The sequence below is a fragment of the Cucurbita pepo genome, chromosome LG18 (genome assembly GCF_002806865.2).
Source record: "Cucurbita pepo subsp. pepo cultivar mu-cu-16 chromosome LG18, ASM280686v2, whole genome shotgun sequence".
Lineage (NCBI taxonomy): Eukaryota > Viridiplantae > Streptophyta > Magnoliopsida > Cucurbitales > Cucurbitaceae > Cucurbita > Cucurbita pepo.
This window is the reverse complement of record NC_036655.1, coordinates 2,452,309-2,473,098: the sequence shown is the minus strand read 5'-3', so window position 1 is coordinate 2,473,098 and position 20,790 is coordinate 2,452,309. Positions and strand designations below refer to the sequence as shown.

At 34.1% G+C, this 20,790-nt stretch overlaps 1 protein-coding gene across 5 annotated transcripts in view; it reads right to left on the bottom strand.

The window, feature by feature from the left end:
• The window catches only part of LOC111779891 (protein PIR), a 39,471-nt gene that overhangs the window by 6,987 nt on the left and 11,694 nt on the right, over positions 1–20,790 (bottom strand). For 3 of the 5 annotated variants that reach the window (XM_023660081.1, XM_023660080.1, XM_023660079.1), the window contains exons 4-24: positions 19,756–19,833; positions 17,982–18,101; positions 17,838–17,908; positions 17,568–17,660; positions 16,083–16,152; positions 15,390–15,454; positions 14,978–15,173; positions 14,728–14,879; positions 14,325–14,418; positions 12,726–12,938; positions 10,519–10,730; positions 7,910–8,054; positions 6,548–6,716; positions 6,234–6,310; positions 3,267–3,437; positions 2,255–2,331; positions 2,074–2,176; positions 1,599–1,718; positions 1,359–1,502; positions 457–606; positions 108–251 (exon numbers count right to left, since the gene is read on the bottom strand). In XM_023660081.1, coding sequence (XP_023515849.1) covers positions 108–251; positions 457–606; positions 1,359–1,502; positions 1,599–1,718; positions 2,074–2,176; positions 2,255–2,331; positions 3,267–3,437; positions 6,234–6,310; positions 6,548–6,716; positions 7,910–8,054; positions 10,519–10,730; positions 12,726–12,938; positions 14,325–14,418; positions 14,728–14,879; positions 14,978–15,173; positions 15,390–15,454; positions 16,083–16,152; positions 17,568–17,660; positions 17,838–17,908; positions 17,982–18,101; positions 19,756–19,833 — 2,664 coding nt within the window. Of the gene's footprint in view, positions 1–107; positions 252–456; positions 607–1,358; positions 1,503–1,598; positions 1,719–2,073; positions 2,177–2,254; positions 2,332–3,266; positions 3,438–6,233; positions 6,311–6,547; positions 6,717–7,909; positions 8,055–10,518; positions 10,731–12,725; positions 12,939–14,324; positions 14,419–14,727; positions 14,880–14,977; positions 15,174–15,389; positions 15,455–16,075; positions 16,153–17,567; positions 17,661–17,820; positions 17,909–17,981; positions 18,102–19,755; positions 19,834–20,790 lie in introns of those variants that run through there. The other 2 variants (XM_023660082.1, XM_023660083.1) reach the window with 2 other exon arrangements.

Sequence of the window (20,790 nt, the reverse complement as noted above, 5' to 3'; positions counted from 1 at the left end):
TATCTCTATCTATCTATCCATATGTATATATATAATAACGCTTTCTCACAGTGCAAGAACTTTAAAAGGTGTATTTCATGGAAGGATATATCCAACTCATACTGTACCTTATTTGATATATGATCCAGAAGTGCTCGAATAAGCCATGGTAAGGATCTAGATCCAAGAAGTCTCGCAATGGAAAACATGTGAGTCAACCCAAAGAATCCACTATGCAACCGTGCAAAACTTTGATGAGCAGAATTCAAGTCCTATCATGATGGGAACAAAATTAACAGCATTTAACTATAAATCCTCTCACGAGTACTAAAATGTAAAACGATATAAAACAGCCAAATCCAACTAATAAATACTATATTGATGATTGAATTAGATAATATAGGTTATACTTCAAATAAACTACCAAAAGGGTCTTATAAGTGATGTGCAATGTATCGACTATAATAATTAACGTACTTGAGTACCAAAGTAGAAGTTAGGCTTGGCATGAGGAACTGATGGTTTTTGAACCGGAACAGATGGAACTTTGGATAATCTTACAAATCGCTGAGTAGTATTGCATAGGATAAAGTTCGGTAAGAAGTCATTTTGCATCTCTGACCAAATCTGACAAGAAAAATTATGTGAAAATTAAAAAAGATGAAAAACACGTGAAAACTTCAATATCATATCAAATTCATGTTGCATAACTGAAATTATTGCTCAGGCAAAAGGCTAGCGTTCACTATTTTTTATTTATTTATTTTTTATCATCATTGAAGCTTATAAAGTAAACGTCCTTCTGCTACAAGTTTAAAATTTTAGTACAAGCATGTTATCCATCAAAATAAGAAATAAAAAAGGGCAAAGGACCAAGGAGTAAAGGGTATAAAGAACCAAAGGCATATAAAATATAATTAAGGAAAGAAGTAAAGGGTACAGAAGCTTCAGATACAAGTAGTCAACAATGAACAAAACTTACCCTCTTTGAAAATCCAGTAACGCCAACTAACAAAAGGCTTTATAAGAATACACTTCGTTGAAATTATTGCCAAAAGGGTAAAAAAGAAAAAGGACGATACATTCAAGAGAGCAGTGGAAGTTAAATCAAAGATCAACGGGAGAAGGAACTGTTACAGTAGACACAGAAAGCAGGAACAAACTCAAACTGAAATTATCAAGGATAAACAAAATTGAAGGTCCTAAATAGGATGCCTAATTAAATTTCAGTAAGATTTATCATTGATAGTAAACTATCAGTGATAAAGATCACTGTAGATAGAAAATCATCAAACGAATGTACTTGATCATTGATCCCTGCTTTCCTACTCCACATTAAGTAGTTATTCCCTTCAAGAAAGGTAAGAAATGTTTTTAACCTGAGAAGCCAATCGGCTAGAGAATGATACAAGAGATAGATTTTCTTGCATCTCATTTAGCATGAGACTAAATGAGTCTATCAAAAGATCTTTGGATAGCAATTCGTGGGTCACTTTCAGGACATCCATCAGCTTTTCCAATTCCTGAAACATATTGATATACGTTCATTTTGTTAACAAATAGAGAGCATAGAAAGAACATGCATAATTGAATCACAACTGAGAAAAGAAACTACTTACCAAAATGGCACAAAGATCTTGAGACTCAAACCGATCAAATAAGAATTCAAGGTTCTCTCGAAAAATTTTGTTCATTCGTTGGGCAACCAAGCTTCTTAAATCAATAGTCCTTCCAAGTAACTGTTTAACATAAAAATTTGAACATAGGAAACAACAGATAAATATAAATTTCTCTAATAGGTTTAATGAGCTCAATAAATGGACACTCTTACACGCATACATGATAAACCAACTATTAGTTGAGAAATAAATATGAAAGATCATATCTGATCATGGCTCTGTACAAGGATTCCTTAAAATGGATAGCTTTGTTAACCAATGATGATGCATATATGTAATACTTTGATATCAACCAAGAGAAAGCAAAGAAAATTTCCCACATGATAGTCTCCATCATAGGGCAGTAAGAAGTGAAGGGAAAAAATGCATCCTAAATTCAGATAGATTAGTAAGCTATAAACAGAAAACGTTTTACCTTTACTCTAGTGATCTTTAGAAGGGCGTTAAACCTTATAGGCTGGACAGAATATTTTTCTCCATTGTCTATGGCAAATAAGAAAGATGAATCGAGCATCTCTCTGCAATAATTGGTGATGGCACCAAGTTATTATTCATTCATAGAGTAGCATGTGTCTAATCCAAAGAGCAGAACATACCTCGCGGCCCAACTCTTGTAATGTGTAAAGATTGAATCGCATAGCTTTGTGACAAATATATCAAAACAATGATCGACCTATAATAGAAAACAGAAGGTGGCATCAGGTAGTAAAAGTAATAAAATGACAGATAGCTCGAAAGCAAAAAGAATAGACAACGCACAGTACAAGCGACTATGCAAATATGGTGTCTCAGATGCTCAAATTGTCTTTATACCAATGCAAAGAAAAATACTATTGAACTTTATATGTCATTACAGATTCCAAATGCGTTCTTTGAGAATAATGGTTCAAAAATAAATCATCAATCAGTCCATATTCTGCTTACACAATATACACCTACTAAGTAGCACAGGCTGTGGACAGAAAGATGACTTCAGATATGTGGCATGGCATAGAACCCTATCAGGAAAATATGGACTAGATGAGTTAGGGTAGTTTCCAAGTCTAAAAAGCCCTTGGACAAAAATTGCCAAGAAAGTGAAGTAATATCCACACTTGCTCTTCATTTCAGCTGGGAAGAATTCTCTGATCTTTGAGAAGATATATGATATTCTAACATCTCCTTTTTGAATTCTAATCAGTAATTAGTTTGCATACATACACCATACATATTTCCAACAAAATATGCGAATGCATAGTTCAGCCAAAGTACGTTCTACAACATAAACCAGAAAAAGGTTTGAATACGACCCAATGCAAGACATCAGTGCCTATCTGTTGATAAGGCCCATCCACGAAGCCCATCATTTTGGATCCATGTCCTCAATTCTAGTGGACTTATCTCTCTTCCCTATGTAAGTCTTTCTATTTACTTTTCTTTCCATATTTATCAGATTTCCTTTCTCGAATTTCTTTTTACCGTTGCCCTAGTTTCCATACTCATACAATTTCTCTTCATTTTAAACCCAGGTCTGTAACATAGGAATGGACATGATATATGAAAAATAATTCCTCTGGGATAAATCATTACTGTCAAAACTCAAATATTGAATTATAAGAGAGAGAAAACCTCAGCTTCAATTTCGTCATAGAGAAAACGTTGTTTCAAAGTAACCAAGGCATGTTGAGCTGAATCATTGTAAATGTCAAGTGGAAATAAAGCACTCTCAATAAGGCCTGCATTCTGAGACTCGAGGACATAATCCACCAGCATCCAGGGAAGGGAGCATTCAATAGGAAACTGCAAGCAGAAAAGAAAAGAAAAATGAATGTTGCACACTTCTAAGAACACTTGAAGCAGCAAAAAATTAAAACAATTCAATGGGTTAATATAGAATTGGAGGGGGAAAATGATAAAAAGAAGAACAATAAATTATTATACCCTCCAGTGCAAGGAATTCACAGTTTTAAGAGGATTATCGAACATAATGAAGATAGAAAATAAAAAATAAAATAAAAAACTAATAGGTATCTGAAAAGCATGAACACATCACAGAAAAGAATGAGACAAAAATTACAAAAGTAGGAAAGGGGCACTTGAAGATGCTTTATATATATATATACACACAATTGAATACTTCAAAATAGATATAGCAATGGGCTAGGGTTAAATTTTAGGGCTTGGATTTTTGTGTTGGTCACAATGAGATAAGTAACAGTCGAGGCAGTAGATAAAGCAATGGGCTAGGCTAAATTTCAACGTCTTTACAAGTCGATGTGGTTTTGTGTTCCCCACATGACCAGACATGTCACATCTGTGTCTTGATGTGTAAAATAAAATAAAATAAAGATTTAAAAAAAAAGGTATCTTTTTTATGACAAACGTGAAAGTCAGTCTGGACATATTCGTGTTCGACATGGACACAGAGAGATTATCCTCGCTTCCAAGAGTAGTATGTATCATAAGAAGATTTAAAATATCATGAAAATTGGAGGTGTCAGAATACATTTCTTTAATACAAATGGCATAAATATATACATACAACCAACTGAGATCTTTTCACTGATTCATCGTAAAACTTTCTCATGAAGTTTAGTATTATTATATTTGAATAAGAAACTGGGCTTTCATTCAGGGAAATAAAAAAATGTACACCGGCATACCAAAAAAAGAAAAATAATAATAATAATAATAAATAAATAAATAAAAATTCTCAGAAAAAAGGAGTCCCAAAAGCTACAAGAAAGGACTCCAATCTAAAAGAACAAAACATAGTTTCTCATGAAGCTAGTTTTGACATCAGTACAGTAGAGTATTGTTATTAAATCATTACTTTGGTATCGTAAAATGTATACAAAAAGTCCCATCATGAAGTAATTACAAGAAACAATTCCAATGAGTAAGGAGAGTAGATAAGCTGTAGTTACAAAAAGGTTTGTTTAACTTGCTCCATGACAGAGCTAGGTAAGTTATGGATTCAATAAACTTAGGAGTGTCTCGTTTCTTGTCTGTGAAGATGCAGCCGAGTTTAACCAAAAAATCTTTTTCCATCTTTGAATGGGTGCCCGATCACAACACAAGATAGAAGGGAAAAGATGTCAACTGAGTGAGCCATGGTCCATCCAAAGGCAGATTGTATGAAGATCCAGATTCCATAAGCAAATGAACATCAGCTGAAAACGGAAGTTTGGGGTTCAAGGAGCCTCATGCATAAGGGACAGAAAAAAATGGAAAAATGCGCATCCGAAGGGATCTTTCTGAAGGACACCTAGTGTGTTGAGGCTCAAATAGCTAAGCTGACAAATGAATATTTTTTAATTTTTTTATCCCCTTTGCCCACTGTCATACTCGTGTATTTGTAGATGAGATTCTTCAGCTTATCAATATATTTCCACGGCAGTTAGAGGAATGTAGGAAATTTGTACCGGGTTTCAAATCATGGCGCATAGAACCATACTTAGCAATAATCACCTTTCTCCATAGGGCTTTTTTTCCTTTAATTTTGAACAGGAAAAAAAAAATTCATTGTTTATATGAAACTACAAAAGAGGGAAAATCCCCATCCAAAGAAGTTAAATAAAACCTCTCCAGTTGGAAAGGAGAGAATTATAGCTATAGCGATGAAAGAGTAGAGAACATTTACACCAAGAACCAAAGAATTATAGCAACAAAAATTACGAAACAAAAGCTTCTTATCTAGAAAGATCTGGCAATTCCTTTCCTGCCAAACAGTCCGACAGACAGCTCTAATGAAGTTCATCCAAAGAAGCTTTTTTTTTCCCCACAGGACTTCTTTTTTTCAATATTACAATGTCAATCCCATTTGGATAATAAGCTTGGTTATTCTCTTAGATGTCATATATCCCTAAGCCCCCATTTTCTATGGGGAGCTTGACAGTTTCCCATTTAACAATTGGTAACCCTTCCTTTCACCTTTCTTTGCTACCTTTCAAAGGAGGTTCTGAAACATTGCTCAATGGTTATGCCACCTTTGTAGGAGTGTGGAAGATAGATAAATAATAAAAAGAAAGGTTGGTCAAAGGAGCTTGCATAGGTTTGTGCCATGAGAAAAGCCTATTTTCCACCTTTTCAACAACAGGAGCCCAAAAAGAAACCAGTTTCAGCTTTTCATTGAAAGGAATGCTCAAGTATGTGTGCGGCCAACACCCCACTTCACAACCATAAACTGCAGCCAATTTGGTAACTTGTTCTGGCTCAGTATTGAAGCCCAAAAATTCAGATTTGTGACAATTAATGTTGAGGCCAGATGCCACTTAAATATCTTTGATGGTTCTGAAGAGGTTTTTAAGATGAATTTCGTTGTGGGAAAAAAATGAGGATCTTAATCAATGGTATGACATTTTCTTTATAATATAAATAATTAAAGAAAAAGAAAGCGGAATAAAAGTAACAGTCATCACCTAGCTAAATTTAATCATAGAAGTTAAAAGAAACAAGAAGCAAGAGAATTGAATATTTCCATCTGATTTGAAATTCTCCCTCAACTCATACTCACCACATATCATCATGTAAACAAGCTGAATGTGCTAATTTCTGCCAATAATATAGCTAATTGCGTATCCATGAACCTCATACCTGAATAACCCGTGAAGTCTCTAAATAAAACTCTCTAAACCATAAGAATCCAAGATCAGTTAATGTTGCACCAGTCGCTGCAAAAAAAAAAAAAATAATAATAATAATAATAAATAATAATAATTGTCCACGTGGATCATAGGAAATAGCTCATCAATAATTAAATTACAAAAAAAAAAAACCATTTGAAGTGAGTAATAGGAACTTGAACGTGATAACACTACCATGGCTTTTGGTTAGAGCAATATAAAAATTAGTTAGCAAAGCATTGGATCTATATGCTTATGAAATATGTGCCAATAGAGAAAGAGTACCGGTATAATCAAATATGTGCAGAAAGAAGCTGAGCTTGTAGAAAAAGGTCTCCAACTGCTTCAAATCATTAATGGGAATCTCAGACGCACTATTCCCAAAAAGCCCTCCTGGCTTCCTAAGGTTTCCACCAGACACCACCTCATAAATCAGAAATTGCAAGCAATGAACCTGGAACAAACAAGAGATTACAAAGTGATCAAACTTATGTTCAAGCTTGTTATTAGTTTTGTACTTCAGAAATTTAAGTTCATTAAAAGCAGGGAAATTTCTCTAACTTATAGTATAAAATATCCTTCTATCAATGATGGTCAATCTGAAGGCAATCTAAGCCTAACTCAATTGGTTAAGACATTATAACTTCGACCAAGAGGTCAAAATTTCACATCTCCACTCTCACGTATTGTTAAACTCAACAGAAAAAAGAAGGGGTCCAATGCAAGGTTGCAGCTATTAGCTATATAATTAAGTATAATGAAACACATTTAAAAGAACAACCAATGACGACTTGAGAAAATCTTGTTATGGAAGAACAAAGTATTGTTTTCATGACTGATAGCAACTCATAAAAGTGATAAACATAGAAGAACAAATTGTTAGTTTCTTTAACTATTATCATTATTATTACGTAAGAAATAGCAGACCTTGGAAATTGAAAGTACAGGGATGTACGCCAATCAAAAAGGTTACGCAAAGGATATCCAATTGGTCAACAAAGAATAGCTACAAAAGTATTTAGATTTCATAGTTCATTAACAGTTGCAGGTAATGAAAAGTGGCTTTTTTTAATAAAAAAAAGAAGAAGAACAGAGAGCCACAGAATAAATGTTCCGCAAAAAAACAAGGCCTCCTTCCTCATTAGTAACTTCCACAAAAAAAAAAAAAAAAAAAAAAAAAAAAAAAAAAAAAAAAAAAAAAAAAAAAANAAGAAAAGAAAAGAAACTTAGAATCAGCATATCAATATTAGAACAGACCTTGGCGGTCACACGTAAGACAAATAAGAAATAAGTGAGAAGGTTGGAAAGCAACAAATGGGCCAAAGTGAGTCTTTCGCTTTTGGAGCGTTGTCTGCTTCTTCTACTCAACCTGGAAGTGATTTTTCGGCATGACAGGTTCCCAAAAAGAGAAGGTATGCAGATTACCTCATAGCAAGAGGCCCAAGTAAGAGATGGGAAAAAACATAACCATGTAGCCCCAAATAGAGGCAAAATCCTAAGACATGAGAAGGTAAGCTATTTTATGACCTAACAACGCAAGCTATCTGAGTTTTTCTTCATTGGTCATATGGGGTAGTATGCTCAAACCTTTTTTTTTTTCTTTTCATTTCAAAAAGCACAACAAGAAAAAAGGTAAATCAAAGAGACCTGAGTAGCTGTAGGTGCAACTGGCCGTGGAAAAAAGAAGTTCACTTTACTTTCTTCACCTCTTTGCATAGACTGTGCTTCAGATTCAGATTTGCTTCTATTTGCCATCCAATCAGCTGACAGGGTTCGCATATCAGAAAGAATCCTGAAAGGTAGTAAATCACAGAAGTTATGAAGAACTGAAAACGTCAACTAAAATTTACCAAAAAAAAAGCTGTACACGGGTTACTAAGTTTCAAAGGGTTACTTGTGCCCTTCAAAGGGGAGAAAGGCTAACTAAACACTAGATACTAGCAACAACAAATCTAAATAAATCTCAAATACTAGGTAACAATAAATCTAATAAAACCAAGATACTAGATAAAAATAAGGGACTACATAAATATGTCCTAACTTAAGGCTATTCTCTCAACACTCCCCCGCCCTTCAAGCTGAGTAATAGATATCATTCTCAGCTTGGATACTAACTCATGAAGCAGTAAGTTGTGGAGTCATTTTGTTAGCATTTTTGTCCGTTCAAGTCATGGAGCACATAACTCATGCATTACTATTTCCTTGGAGCATTTCCATAGGCGTTTCTTACTCTCTCATGCTCACTCCTCTCGGGGCACTTCCACGAGCATTACTTGTTCTCTCATGTAGACTACTATTGGAGCACTTCTATGGGCATTGCTGTCTTTCTCATGCTCACTCCTCTTGGAGCAATTTCACCGGCGTTACTTGCCTCTCTCATACTCAATCCTCTTAGAACACTTCCATGGGTGTCATTTTCCTCTCTCATGCTCATTTCTTCCAGAACACTTCTATCGATTGATATTCTAAAGAACTCCATCAATTGCAATGGTGACTCTTTGAAGCAATTTTTCGAGCTGCTCATCATTCCTCACAACTAGAAGAACATGTCTAGGGTTTAATTTTTCTTATTGTCACGCACTACATTACTGGCCAATTCCAAAACCTTAGTGACAAGGTATTGAGGACGACAACTAGGTAGATCATAGCATCTACGGCAATGCACTTTACGTAGTGGCCTTTCTTATAGTACCGTCCGATTCTTCCATCACGAATTGGAGGCCAACCTTGACAAATTTGTAGATCTTAATTTGGTCACTTCCTTTTCTTCCTCCAATCCTCTTGGTTCCCTCCATTATTGAGTATTTCAAATATGAATTTCGGAATTTGATGTTTTGTGATAAAGATTAGAAGAATGACTTGAGATTTTTCTATAACATGATGGTGAAATAATCAAGAAGGAAGGAAACAAATCATATTTTGTATTTGAAGTAAGGTACATTAGATTTTGGGCCTTCCTTAAAAATTCTGGATTATCAAAAATTGATGGAACATGTGGGACTACAATAATGATCCTTTAAAAAGAGAAAACGTTGAGGTTTCAAACCCATTAGGCACATGCCTCTTTATGCCAATGGGCCAATTCGTTGCTATTGTTGAATGGACTTTGTCCAAATGAACTTTGTCTGATGTTGCAAATGTTATGATGTTGCAACGGAAATTGCAAGGGGGCCTGACGCAAGAATTCAAGGCATCAAGTGGGAACGCAAATGGAAATAGCAAGTGATCCCAACGCAAGAGTCCACTCCAATGGGCTTTTGATGCTGAAAACTTATATTCTGACGCAAATGGAAGTTCAAGGATTCAAGAGTCAGAAGGGAAATCACAAGTGGGAACGCAAACGAGCCACTAATTTCATCCCTTAATGTCGTTGCTGTTCTGAAGGGTTACACTTCGATTTTCAACCAGTTTAGTGCTAAAATTGCCGCTCAAGCTTCGGGGGCAAATGAACTCAACACATGAAACTGCAACATCTACGACTTCAAGCTTCTGCTTCAGTTATGAATATCATAACTAAACGTTGACGATCACAATATCATTCTTGTGAGTGATTGTTGGGATGAGGTTGTTCTTCCTCTATTACAAGATTTGAAAGGTCCTTGGTCACAGTAAAAGATCGACAGCTATGAAGGCTCCGAATGACACTTAATCAAGGTGAGTGATCGGGAGCTATGAAGGCTTCACCAATTAATTAGACTTTTTAGACTAGAAAGGATTTGATATTATGTTGTAACTCTTAAGTTATCTTGCAATTTTTCATATTTATTTGGAAAGAGGTACATGTACCTAAATTCCTAGGTACTCGTAACAATAAATCTAAATAGATCTCTAGGTACTAGGTAATAATAAATCTAAATAAATCCTTACATACTAGGTAACAATAAATCTAAATAAATCTCTAGGTACTAGGTAACAATATAGATAAAATAAGGAGGTCAATTAATTCTCTTATTTAATGAAATTACACAAATATCTCCGAACTTAAGGCTAATCCTTTGCTCTCATATCGTGATTCATAATTCTACCAAATTGATAAAGAGAATATTTATGACCCACTTTCCTTCCACATAAACCCAACTAAAGGGAAGATCTTTTTTATTCCTACCCCACAAATATTTTTTCTCGTGAAGATTCTATTTTAATTTATAAGCATAATAGACAATTTTCAGTAACTCCAGACCAACCAAAAATACTAAAAAAATACATAATGGAACGAAAGTTTGTTTAAAACCAAGGAAATCAGAAATACTATGCACCTTGAAATTTCTTTCTTCTTCCGGAATGTAGTTCGCAACATGGTTGCCAATGTGTTTTGAACAAAATCTTGAACCTCAGCATGTATTGTTTCCCACAAAGCATCAGCTACCAGAGTATCACACTGCTGCATCATTGACCCAATGCTCTTTATATAGCTAACCAGCTCAACAAGAGCTTTCCTTTCCTCCGCACTATAATTATGTCTCACCACCTAGAAAAACATCAAAATACAATAAAGTCATCAAGCCAAAAGACAATCAGAGAACATAGACCAGGCTTTGTCATTTTTTCTTGACAGGAAACAAGGGAAACAAAAATAGGAAACAGAAATAAAAATATGATACTAAATAGTAAGAGAAAGATAAAAGCAGTCCAATTAAGATAATGGTCCTTGATAGAGTAATCAGCGAAGTGTTTTGAAACAGTGCACTAGGAAGAAGCCTTAAGACAAGCAGAACCAAAACAATCATTCCATGGAAGTAGCGTGTTTTGAAAGGTCCTCTGGTTCCTTTCAAACCAAATTTCTGCTAAAATGGTTTTCACTACATTAGACAACAAAATCTTTGGTTTCAACTCCAAAGAAAAACCAACAAACCGGAGAATTTTTCCTTGAAGGATTTGGAGAATACCCACTGGACATTAAATATCGAAAAGAATTTCCACCAACAATGCTTAGAATAAAGACAATCAAGGAAAATGTTATCTCTGAGATTATTTCTAAAACACTGTAATTATTTCTGAGATTATTTCTAAAACACTGTTATCCCCTACTTCGGATAGAAAACTAAACGATGCTATTATTTCTCCTTAAAATGTCTGAAATAACAACTTCAAAAACTAACAAGCCACATTGATGGATGACCAACATTTTCAAAGAAGTTGATTGGTCTCCAAATTTTCAAAAAGAACTTACTAGACCAGCTTTGAGATTTAACTAACTCTCAGTTTGCTAACTAACAAGTCACACTGTAGGAATTTTCATTGCTAGTGTTGAGATTCTCGATCCTTCTGAAATGATGAACAGGTGAGTCTTAGTCAGGAGGGAAAATTAGTCTGAAAGAAAATTTATTCAAACCACGTAAGCGAAAATCCTTTCTTGCTCAAAAGTGGTGGGCTTGCGGAATAGTGATGAACTAGTAGATTGCTGGAGGATTGTCGAATAGTAATGAACCAGGGAATGGATGAAAGCAAGATAGTGATTGGGCTTAGTGGTGGATTTGATGAAGTTTTGATTCAGCCAGTGATAGAGATTCAGCTAGAATCACAGCTAGAATTACGGCTAGTGTTGATGGGTTTGTGAAGTTGGTTGCCATGGAACAATCGACGTGGGAAATTCGGCTAGAATTATGGCCACTGTCTTTACAGCTAGAATTGTGTTGAAGGAATGAATTACCGCTACTGTATTTACGGCTAATGTTGAAAAAATGAATGGATAAAGGCTAATGTATTCCTCTTACGGACGCACTTTGGATGAATGTTGTTTTGTGTGATCACGGATTGTTGTACAAGGTTAATGCAATATTGGATCAATGTTGTTTTAATGGTGGACGGTAGTAACTATGAAGGCTCCAAATAAAACTTGATCACGTGAGAAGATCAGCAACTATGAAAGTTTCACTGATTGAGTTAGGATATGGTTATAATTATATTTCCCATAGTAGAAAAAACTTTGATACCAAAGTGTAAAATGATAATATAGAAAAGCTAACTAAATTTCTAAACACTAGGTAACAGTAAGTCTAACTAAATCCCTAGATACCAAGTACCAGATAAATTAGGAGATCAACTACTACTATTATTTAGTAGGATTACACAAATATCTCAAGCTAGGAATAACACAAATACTCCTTAAATCAAAGTCATTCCTTTTAACAATAACTTCAAACAAATGTTCAAAACACAATAAGATTAGGATAGCTAGAGACTACGTATCGGAAGGATTTTAGCAACATTGGAGGCCAAGAATGGCAATCTTGCATACACTACTGATATTATGAGGAAATATTTAGACCAATCAGACTCTAATTCAAAATACAAGTGAAACAGAATAATAAAAAGGTAGAAAACGGAAAATAAGGATTCAAGAAATATGAACAATCTAGGCCAAAATAAAATAAAATAATCTAAGAACCAAGGTCTACAGACATGCCAAATAATAAAGAGTGACATCTGGGTAACTGTTACTGCTAAAATGAAAATTTAGAACCTTTTCATAGTCTGAGAATGACGAGGTTTCATGAGATTCCAAAGAAATAACGTCTTTGCATGGGCGAGAGAATTTCCATGCACATTGTTCCCAAATACGCGCAGTCCATCTGCTCAAGAGTTGAAAACCTTCAACAACCATGTCATACATGTTTCCTTTAACATCTTTGCACCACTCAATATCTGGATTCTCTGTTGATTTCAACAGCAGCAGCTGCATGTTCAAGGTCAAGAAAAGTTTCAGTACAACCAAAAGCATTATTCGTAGATGGGGAACCTTTAGCACTTTCTCATCATTTGTGACATACTGTAAACAGAATGTCACTTAATTATCCTCACTACTCCCGGATTGAGAATGAGAACCTATCTCAAGTGATCAATGGATCCTTTTGTTTCCTTTTTGGGGCTTTAAACAAACTATGGTTTAAATTATCATTTTGAGTTATTTTTAGGAATTCTATGCCTTCAAATTCTCATATTTTATGGATTCATATGATTAAAGCTCATCTTTCAAAATTCTGGATGGACAGGAACTCGATAATTTTTTTAAACAAGCAACTTTCTTGGATCAACCGTTTTGAATCAGCCCAGTTGAAAGCTTCTTCTTCGTGTGCTCTTTACAAGTCCTTTGCTGATTTTTATCTACATAATATATATTTACACTGGGATGTATTTATTTTCAATGGTAGTTTTTAGTTTTTCTTTCTTTCACTCCCTTGTGGAGTTTATATCCTTTGAGCACTGGTCATTTTTTATTCTCAATAAAAAAATTTGTTTCTCATTCAAAAAAATATGCATTTTTGACAAATATCTAGTCATCTAGGAGTTGGGACATTCCAGGTCGGCGGTACCTGAAAATTTTGAATTTGATAGACATGTCGTTAGAAATATTATTAGGATCAATATTGGACATACCATCAGGATAATGGGGGCATTCGATCACTAGACAACCAGTTGGCTAAGGAGCTGGTTATAAATAGGGTGGGATAGGGGGAGTTGGTAGACGATTTTATGGAAATGGAATGTAGGATAGTCGAGGTCTTCCAGAGTGCTTGGGATATATTTATTTTACTATGATATGAATTTGTAATTGCTATAATGAAATGATACTAAAAGGATGAGGATATTGTAACGTGGGAGTAGATATTTAAACCATCTCAAAAGAGAGAGAAGATTCCTTAACCACCGAACTGCGCGCATGTTGGCTATATTATTACAAGGTTCTATTAATTTCTATTTCGACTAATAGTTTCCTATAACAAGTTCAAAAGTTCCAATCATCGCAGTTAATACTTGGAAACCAGATAGTGTTAGAAAAAAATGTTTGTCCTTTGGCTCCCTTGGTTAAGCAAGTTTCCATTCAGAATTGTAGTAGACAAAAATTATCTTCAGAGATCCTAGTTTTGTATTCACTTAAGGAGTCACTCATTCGTCAAAGGACCTTATACTTTTCATTCTTTTTCATGTTATGTTCATGATTTTGGTAATGCTTTGAAGTTAGTTTGAGTGGTGTGAAATATGACCTACAGCCATTGATGTTGGTAACGATGAATTATTGTATTTAGGAAAAGGAGAGGTCAGAAGTAAGATAAAGAAAAACCTGATTCATTGATGACGCAAATCGAATGGTGAAATCATCGTGCTCTGCACGGATTGCTCCAATGTGGTTGATGATAAGGTAATGTCTCTGATATGTAGATTATTGTCAAGGCTTTTACTAAAATGTGTACTGAAATCTCAACCATATGGTTGGGGGGGGGGGGGGGGGGGGNATACCAGTAACACAACACATGATGTAACGTGATTCTAAAATGAAAGGTGCCAAATTATTTTAATCATTTTATCACATCGTAAAAAATGAGTATGCATATTTTTTATGTATAGATTTTATGTACTACAGGATTTTGATAAAGTTTTAAGATACTTTTCTTTAAACCAAAGTTTCAGATTTTTCATGCACAGTAGAGAGAGTAAACACTAAGTGCAAAAAAACAACAGGATATTCTTGTGCTTCACGTGGTGGAAGCTCATGTGGAGCTGGAAGAGTAAGAAGACGAGCTTGGGCAGCAAATTTTTGGAAGTATATCGACAATTCTTTCAAGATTGCTGCAGGAGAAAGATGAAGATCTGGAAATGCTGGAATCACAGGATCATTCTGGAAAGATATAAAAAAGATATGAAGGCCAAAATTTAATCTGTCTTATAAGTAATAAAAAATCAGTGGTTTGGTTATCATTCTAAAGCCTGCAATACCTTAAAGATGTTAATGAGTCTGTTGATCTTCACCCTCTTATAAAGTGATTCGCTGTCCTTCTCTGATGATGTTGCTAATACGACAAGAACAGGCAGAATACGTAAAAGCACATGCCTCTCTGGATATAGAAGTGCAAAATCCAACTCCAAGGACTCCACAGCAAAGACAATGAGGATCTGAAGAATGTCTTCTACACTATTTCATGTCAAGGAAGTCTAAAAAGATGAAAGGTTTCTTTTCTTTCTTTCTTTCTTTCTTTTTTTTTTTTTTTTTTTTTTTTTTTTTTTTTTTTTTTTTTTTTTTTTTTTTTNAACATAACTTTTGTAGAACTTCAAAACAAATCAAGTAATATAATTTAGAGTCCCTAAATTCAATCCTCTTCATTTGGAAGACATCTAAAAGTAAGGATACTTGTTTACACGAAACATCTCAACATGCAGATTCAATAAAATGGCCCATCGTGTGCTTAAGAAAATCTGTTGCGAAATAGATAGCAAAAAATAGAAGGAAAGAGAAAACAAAGAAAGTTAGAAGTTAAAAGTTAAAAGGATAAATGATATTATAGTGCCAAGCCAACAAAGCATTATTTCATAATTAACTACCCTCCATTCGGAATCAAGAAAATTCAAGAAATTATTTTTTAAATCATGTGACTTGAAATCCAAGATATGATTTATATATATATATATATATATATATATATATATATATATATATATAGATAGATAGATAGATANTCATAAATTTTTTTTTTTTTTTTTTGGATGTTTCCAAGCAAGGAAAAGAAAGTGAAAAGGTTTACTTATAGGCTTTTAATCTTGATTTATTAATAAGGGATAGTAATTTAACTCAAAATAATATGAAATTTTGCAAAATACTATCATTTGAAATCAGTTAAGGCTAAATAAGTAATTTAACTTAAAATTTCAAATCCTTCTATTTTATGGGCTAACAAATAAATAATAATAATTCATTTGAAATCAGTTAGGATTTGAAACCACTTGAAATCCTAAGCAACCAAATAGACTATATATGGCTCATATCCTGACTCTACAGCCCTTGATCACATATACAACATAACATTTTAGGGGTAGTACCAAAAACCTGTAAGTCATCTAATTCTTCTCTCATTGAATCAGAATCTTGCCACTGAATACTGACTTGCGTGAAGGTCCTGGAGAAAGGAAAAAAAGTACTTTTTATAACTAGCCAGAAACTTCTATCAATACCAGACCCTTCATATTATTTACATTCACATGCATAAATAGATGATAAAATAATTCCACAATAAAATTAAAGTCAATAATTCGGAAATTATGTGACACTTGAAAGATATTTGGCCAACATAAAACTCTTGCAGTTGATTGGTGATGTAGTAGGATTAGGCAAAATTGGGGGAAATTCATATTAATCTTGGTTTAATCCTTGAATAATCCTCTTTAGTTTCCTATTTGGATTTTAGTTTTCCTGTTTAATTTCTTTTCTGTACTTCAAAACCTATTTTTTTCCTAGAGAATTGCCCTCATGTATCCAATAACTTTTAATGAATAATAAAGACTTCGATTTGATTCTTGGAGAATTTTCTCCTTTAATCCATTAGGCTACACCAACTGGCCTCCAAGAATAAGAATGGGAAGCCAAACTTTGCAGATGTGATTTTCACACATTCAAATTTCTTTTCTCTAAATAAGATATGAACTTCTCGTTGATATAATAAATATTTTCAAAGGAAACAAAGAGTGAGAGAAAGGAAACAACTTATGGAGCATTTCAACCTTGAGGTAAGAACAAACACTCTTTTTCTCTTTTTCGTTGACCATATCCTAATGTGAAACTAGTTTCATTTCAATTGATCTAGGTTTGATTTGCATAAAACCAAACAAGGGACCAAACGTCACTATAACTCCTTTCTTTCCTTTTTTTTTTTCAAAAACAAAATAGGAATCACTCGGATCTCTTTCAACTCCTCTAAAGGTTCCATTGTTTCTCCCTCTCAGAAGATCCCACAATAAAGCACAAACCCCTGGTAACCACAAGAACCTCTCCTCCGTATGCGGCAAATAAAGAAAGAACTCCTCAATCATCTCCCTTTAATTTTTGTGTCTGGCTAGCTAGAAGCCAAACACGTAAAAGAATAACTCCAAACAGACAGAGTAAAAGGACAACAACCCAAACGTTTCATATGGAAACCAATCCCAGTATCTCTCTTTTCAAATAACTTTATTCTTTACTGGCCCCTGATGTAGAAGAGTTTGTCCCAAAACGGAGAAAAAAAATATATATATATATACATATATATATATATATATATATATATAATGTCGTTCTTTACAGTAAACAATGCATACATATGTTAGCCTACAGTCGGGGAGGTCTCTTTTTTTTCTCTATTTTGTTCGTACGTAACTTTTCCAACTTTTTATATCTTGATGAAAATTTTCAGTTTCTTTACAAGGAACAAAAAGAAAGAACTAGACAAACAGCTTGCGAAAGAGGACTAAATTGTGGATGAACTCAAACATAATCAAAATTTCTCTTTCACATCCACTAAATCATAAATCATAAAGACAAAAAAAGATGTTCTCCTACCTTTTATACCAAGAGAAGTCGTTGGGTATGCTTGCCTTAGCATTTTTAAGATGATCAAGTTGAACTAAAACATCAAGCAATTTCAGCATTGACCTAAGGTGTAAAAAGTTTAATTAGAAATATTGAAATTGACATAAAATTAAAATTTCCCAACGATGGGGGATAACTGATAGTCTAATTGTATGTTAGAGAAGCATGAGTTCAAACTTCCTTGATGTTAAGTTGCTAAAATTAACACCGAAATATGATCTACCACATATCATAACAGACCAGAGATGAGTAACTGATGGGCCATTAATGCGCCTCTCAGGCCTCGAGAAACGTTGCATATCAGCAGCAAGCTGCATAAAAGACAACCTACATAAATCAATAATTTAGATTAACAATAATGGAACAATTCACTAAAAGCAATACCTTCGATGCAGCTGATGCTTGCCATCTCTGAATCTCACGTAGACGACTCATTTCCAAGTCCAAAACTTGATACGTTTCCAAATATAGGTCAGCTTGACTTTGCTTCATAGACTCCGGTAACTGTCAAAGTTTTATAAACCAATAAGCATAGTTTTGGGAGAAATTAATTTCTTATTCAACATAGGAAACAAATACAAGAAAATTTTGCATGACAAGAATTTAAGAAAAAGAAATATAACTATAATTTAGGAAAAAGGTACGATTAACTAAATAAAAAAATTATACCCTCTCAAGTGGAATTGTATATAGAATACAAGTCAGGCCTGAAGTTAGTTCATCAAAGCTTGTCCTTGGGATTGTTTTGATGGTGAGATGACACGTGGTTCAATTTCACTATGTTTTTTTTTAACAATGAACAACACTTTTATTGATGTGTAAAGAAAGAAAAAGGTTCAAGATTAGAAGTTTTAAATGGAGACAAAAAATGTTCTCATATTTGCAGCCTTTCCCTGAAAAACTAAAGCCATGAATAGAGACTTTCCGATGCTGCACTTCCTGCTACATACATGGAAACCAAGGACTACTTTTACGATCCAAATACTTGCACCAATTAGTGTAGTTCTTGACACAATTCTTCATTACAACAGACACAACAAAATCGATCAGCTTGAGCTGTTAATTAGAGAAAAAAAATACAAGCTAGTCTTCCATTACTTAGAAACAAAGAACCGGTCAAATAATGAGTGAGAAGTTTCATCCCACGTCCTTGACCATGTGAACAGAGCATTTGACAGAGGTAGTTCCAGCATACCAAGATCTTCAATAAGTTTATTAAACTTTCTCCCGCCCTTCATTTGCCTTCCAACTGGGGATCTCTCATGAATGCAATAAGTGATATTAAAATCTCTACCAAAAAGTTATTTACTTGGCAGGTTCTACACAGATGAGTTAACATTTTGGATTGGCTTTCAAGGAAGTTTCCCTTATTAGCTGGCTCGTTTTGTTGCATTCTCCATCGGAAGGCAAAGGAAGACCTGGATCATATTCTTTAGAGATGCGAGTTTGTGAAATTTATTTTGAGTTATTTAATACAGACATTCAAATTCTTGCTAGCCTGCCATAGGGATACCAGTGATATAATCAAGACGATCCTCCTCCATCCGCCTTTTCATGAAAATGGCCAATTTTTACAGCTTGCCAAGGTATGGGTTCTATTATGGGATCTTTAGAGGTTTAGAGAGGGAACCTTAGGATGTTTAATTCCTCATTAAATTTCATATTTCTCTTTGGGCTTCGACTTCGAAGAGCTTTTGCAATTATTCTATTGGCTCTGTTTTGCACAATGGGAGTCCTTTCCTATAAGGGGCTTCCGTTTTAGGGGTTTATATATATATATATATATATATATATATATATATTTTGTATGCCCTTGTATTCTTTCATTCATTATCAATGAAAGTTGTTGTTTCATCTAAAAAACAAAAGTATGATTGACATCAAAAGTTGTTGCACCATGTCAAAAAGAAGAAAAAAATTATTGCCACCTTGCCTAAAGTTTTTCCGCAATTACAAGTTACCAATGCATTACAAATATTAACTTGACACATCTGGACCTGTGAGCTCAACACATCTTCACATAATATGATCCAATTTTTATTTCATGATGCTTACAAACAAAACTGTTGTCTATCAAGAAAATCACATTCATGAATGGTAGAAATAAATATTACATGTGCAACTCTTAATATTAAATACTTTCATACAGCATTTTAACCTGTGGAAGTGCTTTAACACAGCTTCTATATGTATAAAGCACCGATGCCATCTCCTTCCCCTCATGGATAAGAGCATTCTGCAAATGAGTAATATCAGCAAACAGCGAGATTGAAAACATATTAACATTACAGAGAAATTGCAGCAAAAAAGTGAACTTAAATGGTTTAAGACGAATTATCGACAAGAAATTACTCATTCCAATGTAAAGATTGCTCCAATATTATAGATTGTTCCAATATTATAGAAACTGTGTTTCAATAAAATTATAGAAATGTTTTTCCCTTGACCATTTCTCGATTTCCCAAAACTTACAGTCTATAAACTTTTTCACTTTCGACAAAGCCTATTAAGCCATATACAGATTAACTGTAAAGGAGACTGGAAACTGTTCTAATAAATTTTTAATGTCGTTCCAACTATTGTGAGTAAACAACCAGGAAACCACAAATAAACTGCTAAAATTTGTAGAAACTTCTTTTTCCTCTCTTACCCAGACTCTAGGAGCTTTAGGATTAGACATAAAAGAACTCTCTCCATTCTGATTGTCAATCATGAAATTACTGAAGTTAATTTAACAAGGTTCATGATAAGAAAAACCTAGCCAATTAGATCAAAAAAACCTAAATGATATAAAACTCCGGGGAATTCGATCCAACAACCTTATTAAAAAAAGACATTTAGATCTAAAATATCCAAGAACCCTAAAATGATAAGAAATCAACCCAAGAAATAGTAAGCATTGAAAAAAATGCTCGAATGGTACGACCCCTCCGTCACCTCAGAATGAAAGGGGGGATCTCGTAGTTCTTGGTTTGTGAAGATACGTTGTCAGGTGCCCCGTTTTATTTTTCCATTAAGGCCGAACCTAAACCTCTGCTTGAGAGATAGTTGTCCATATATTGATAAGGGATGTATGAATTCTCGAGAAGAGAGGAGTCGAGGTGGTCCCCCGTTTTGGATTGCCTTATTGATCAAATAACTCAAGACAATAAAACTTGTTTGAGATTTGAATCAATCCACAAATAAGATTGAT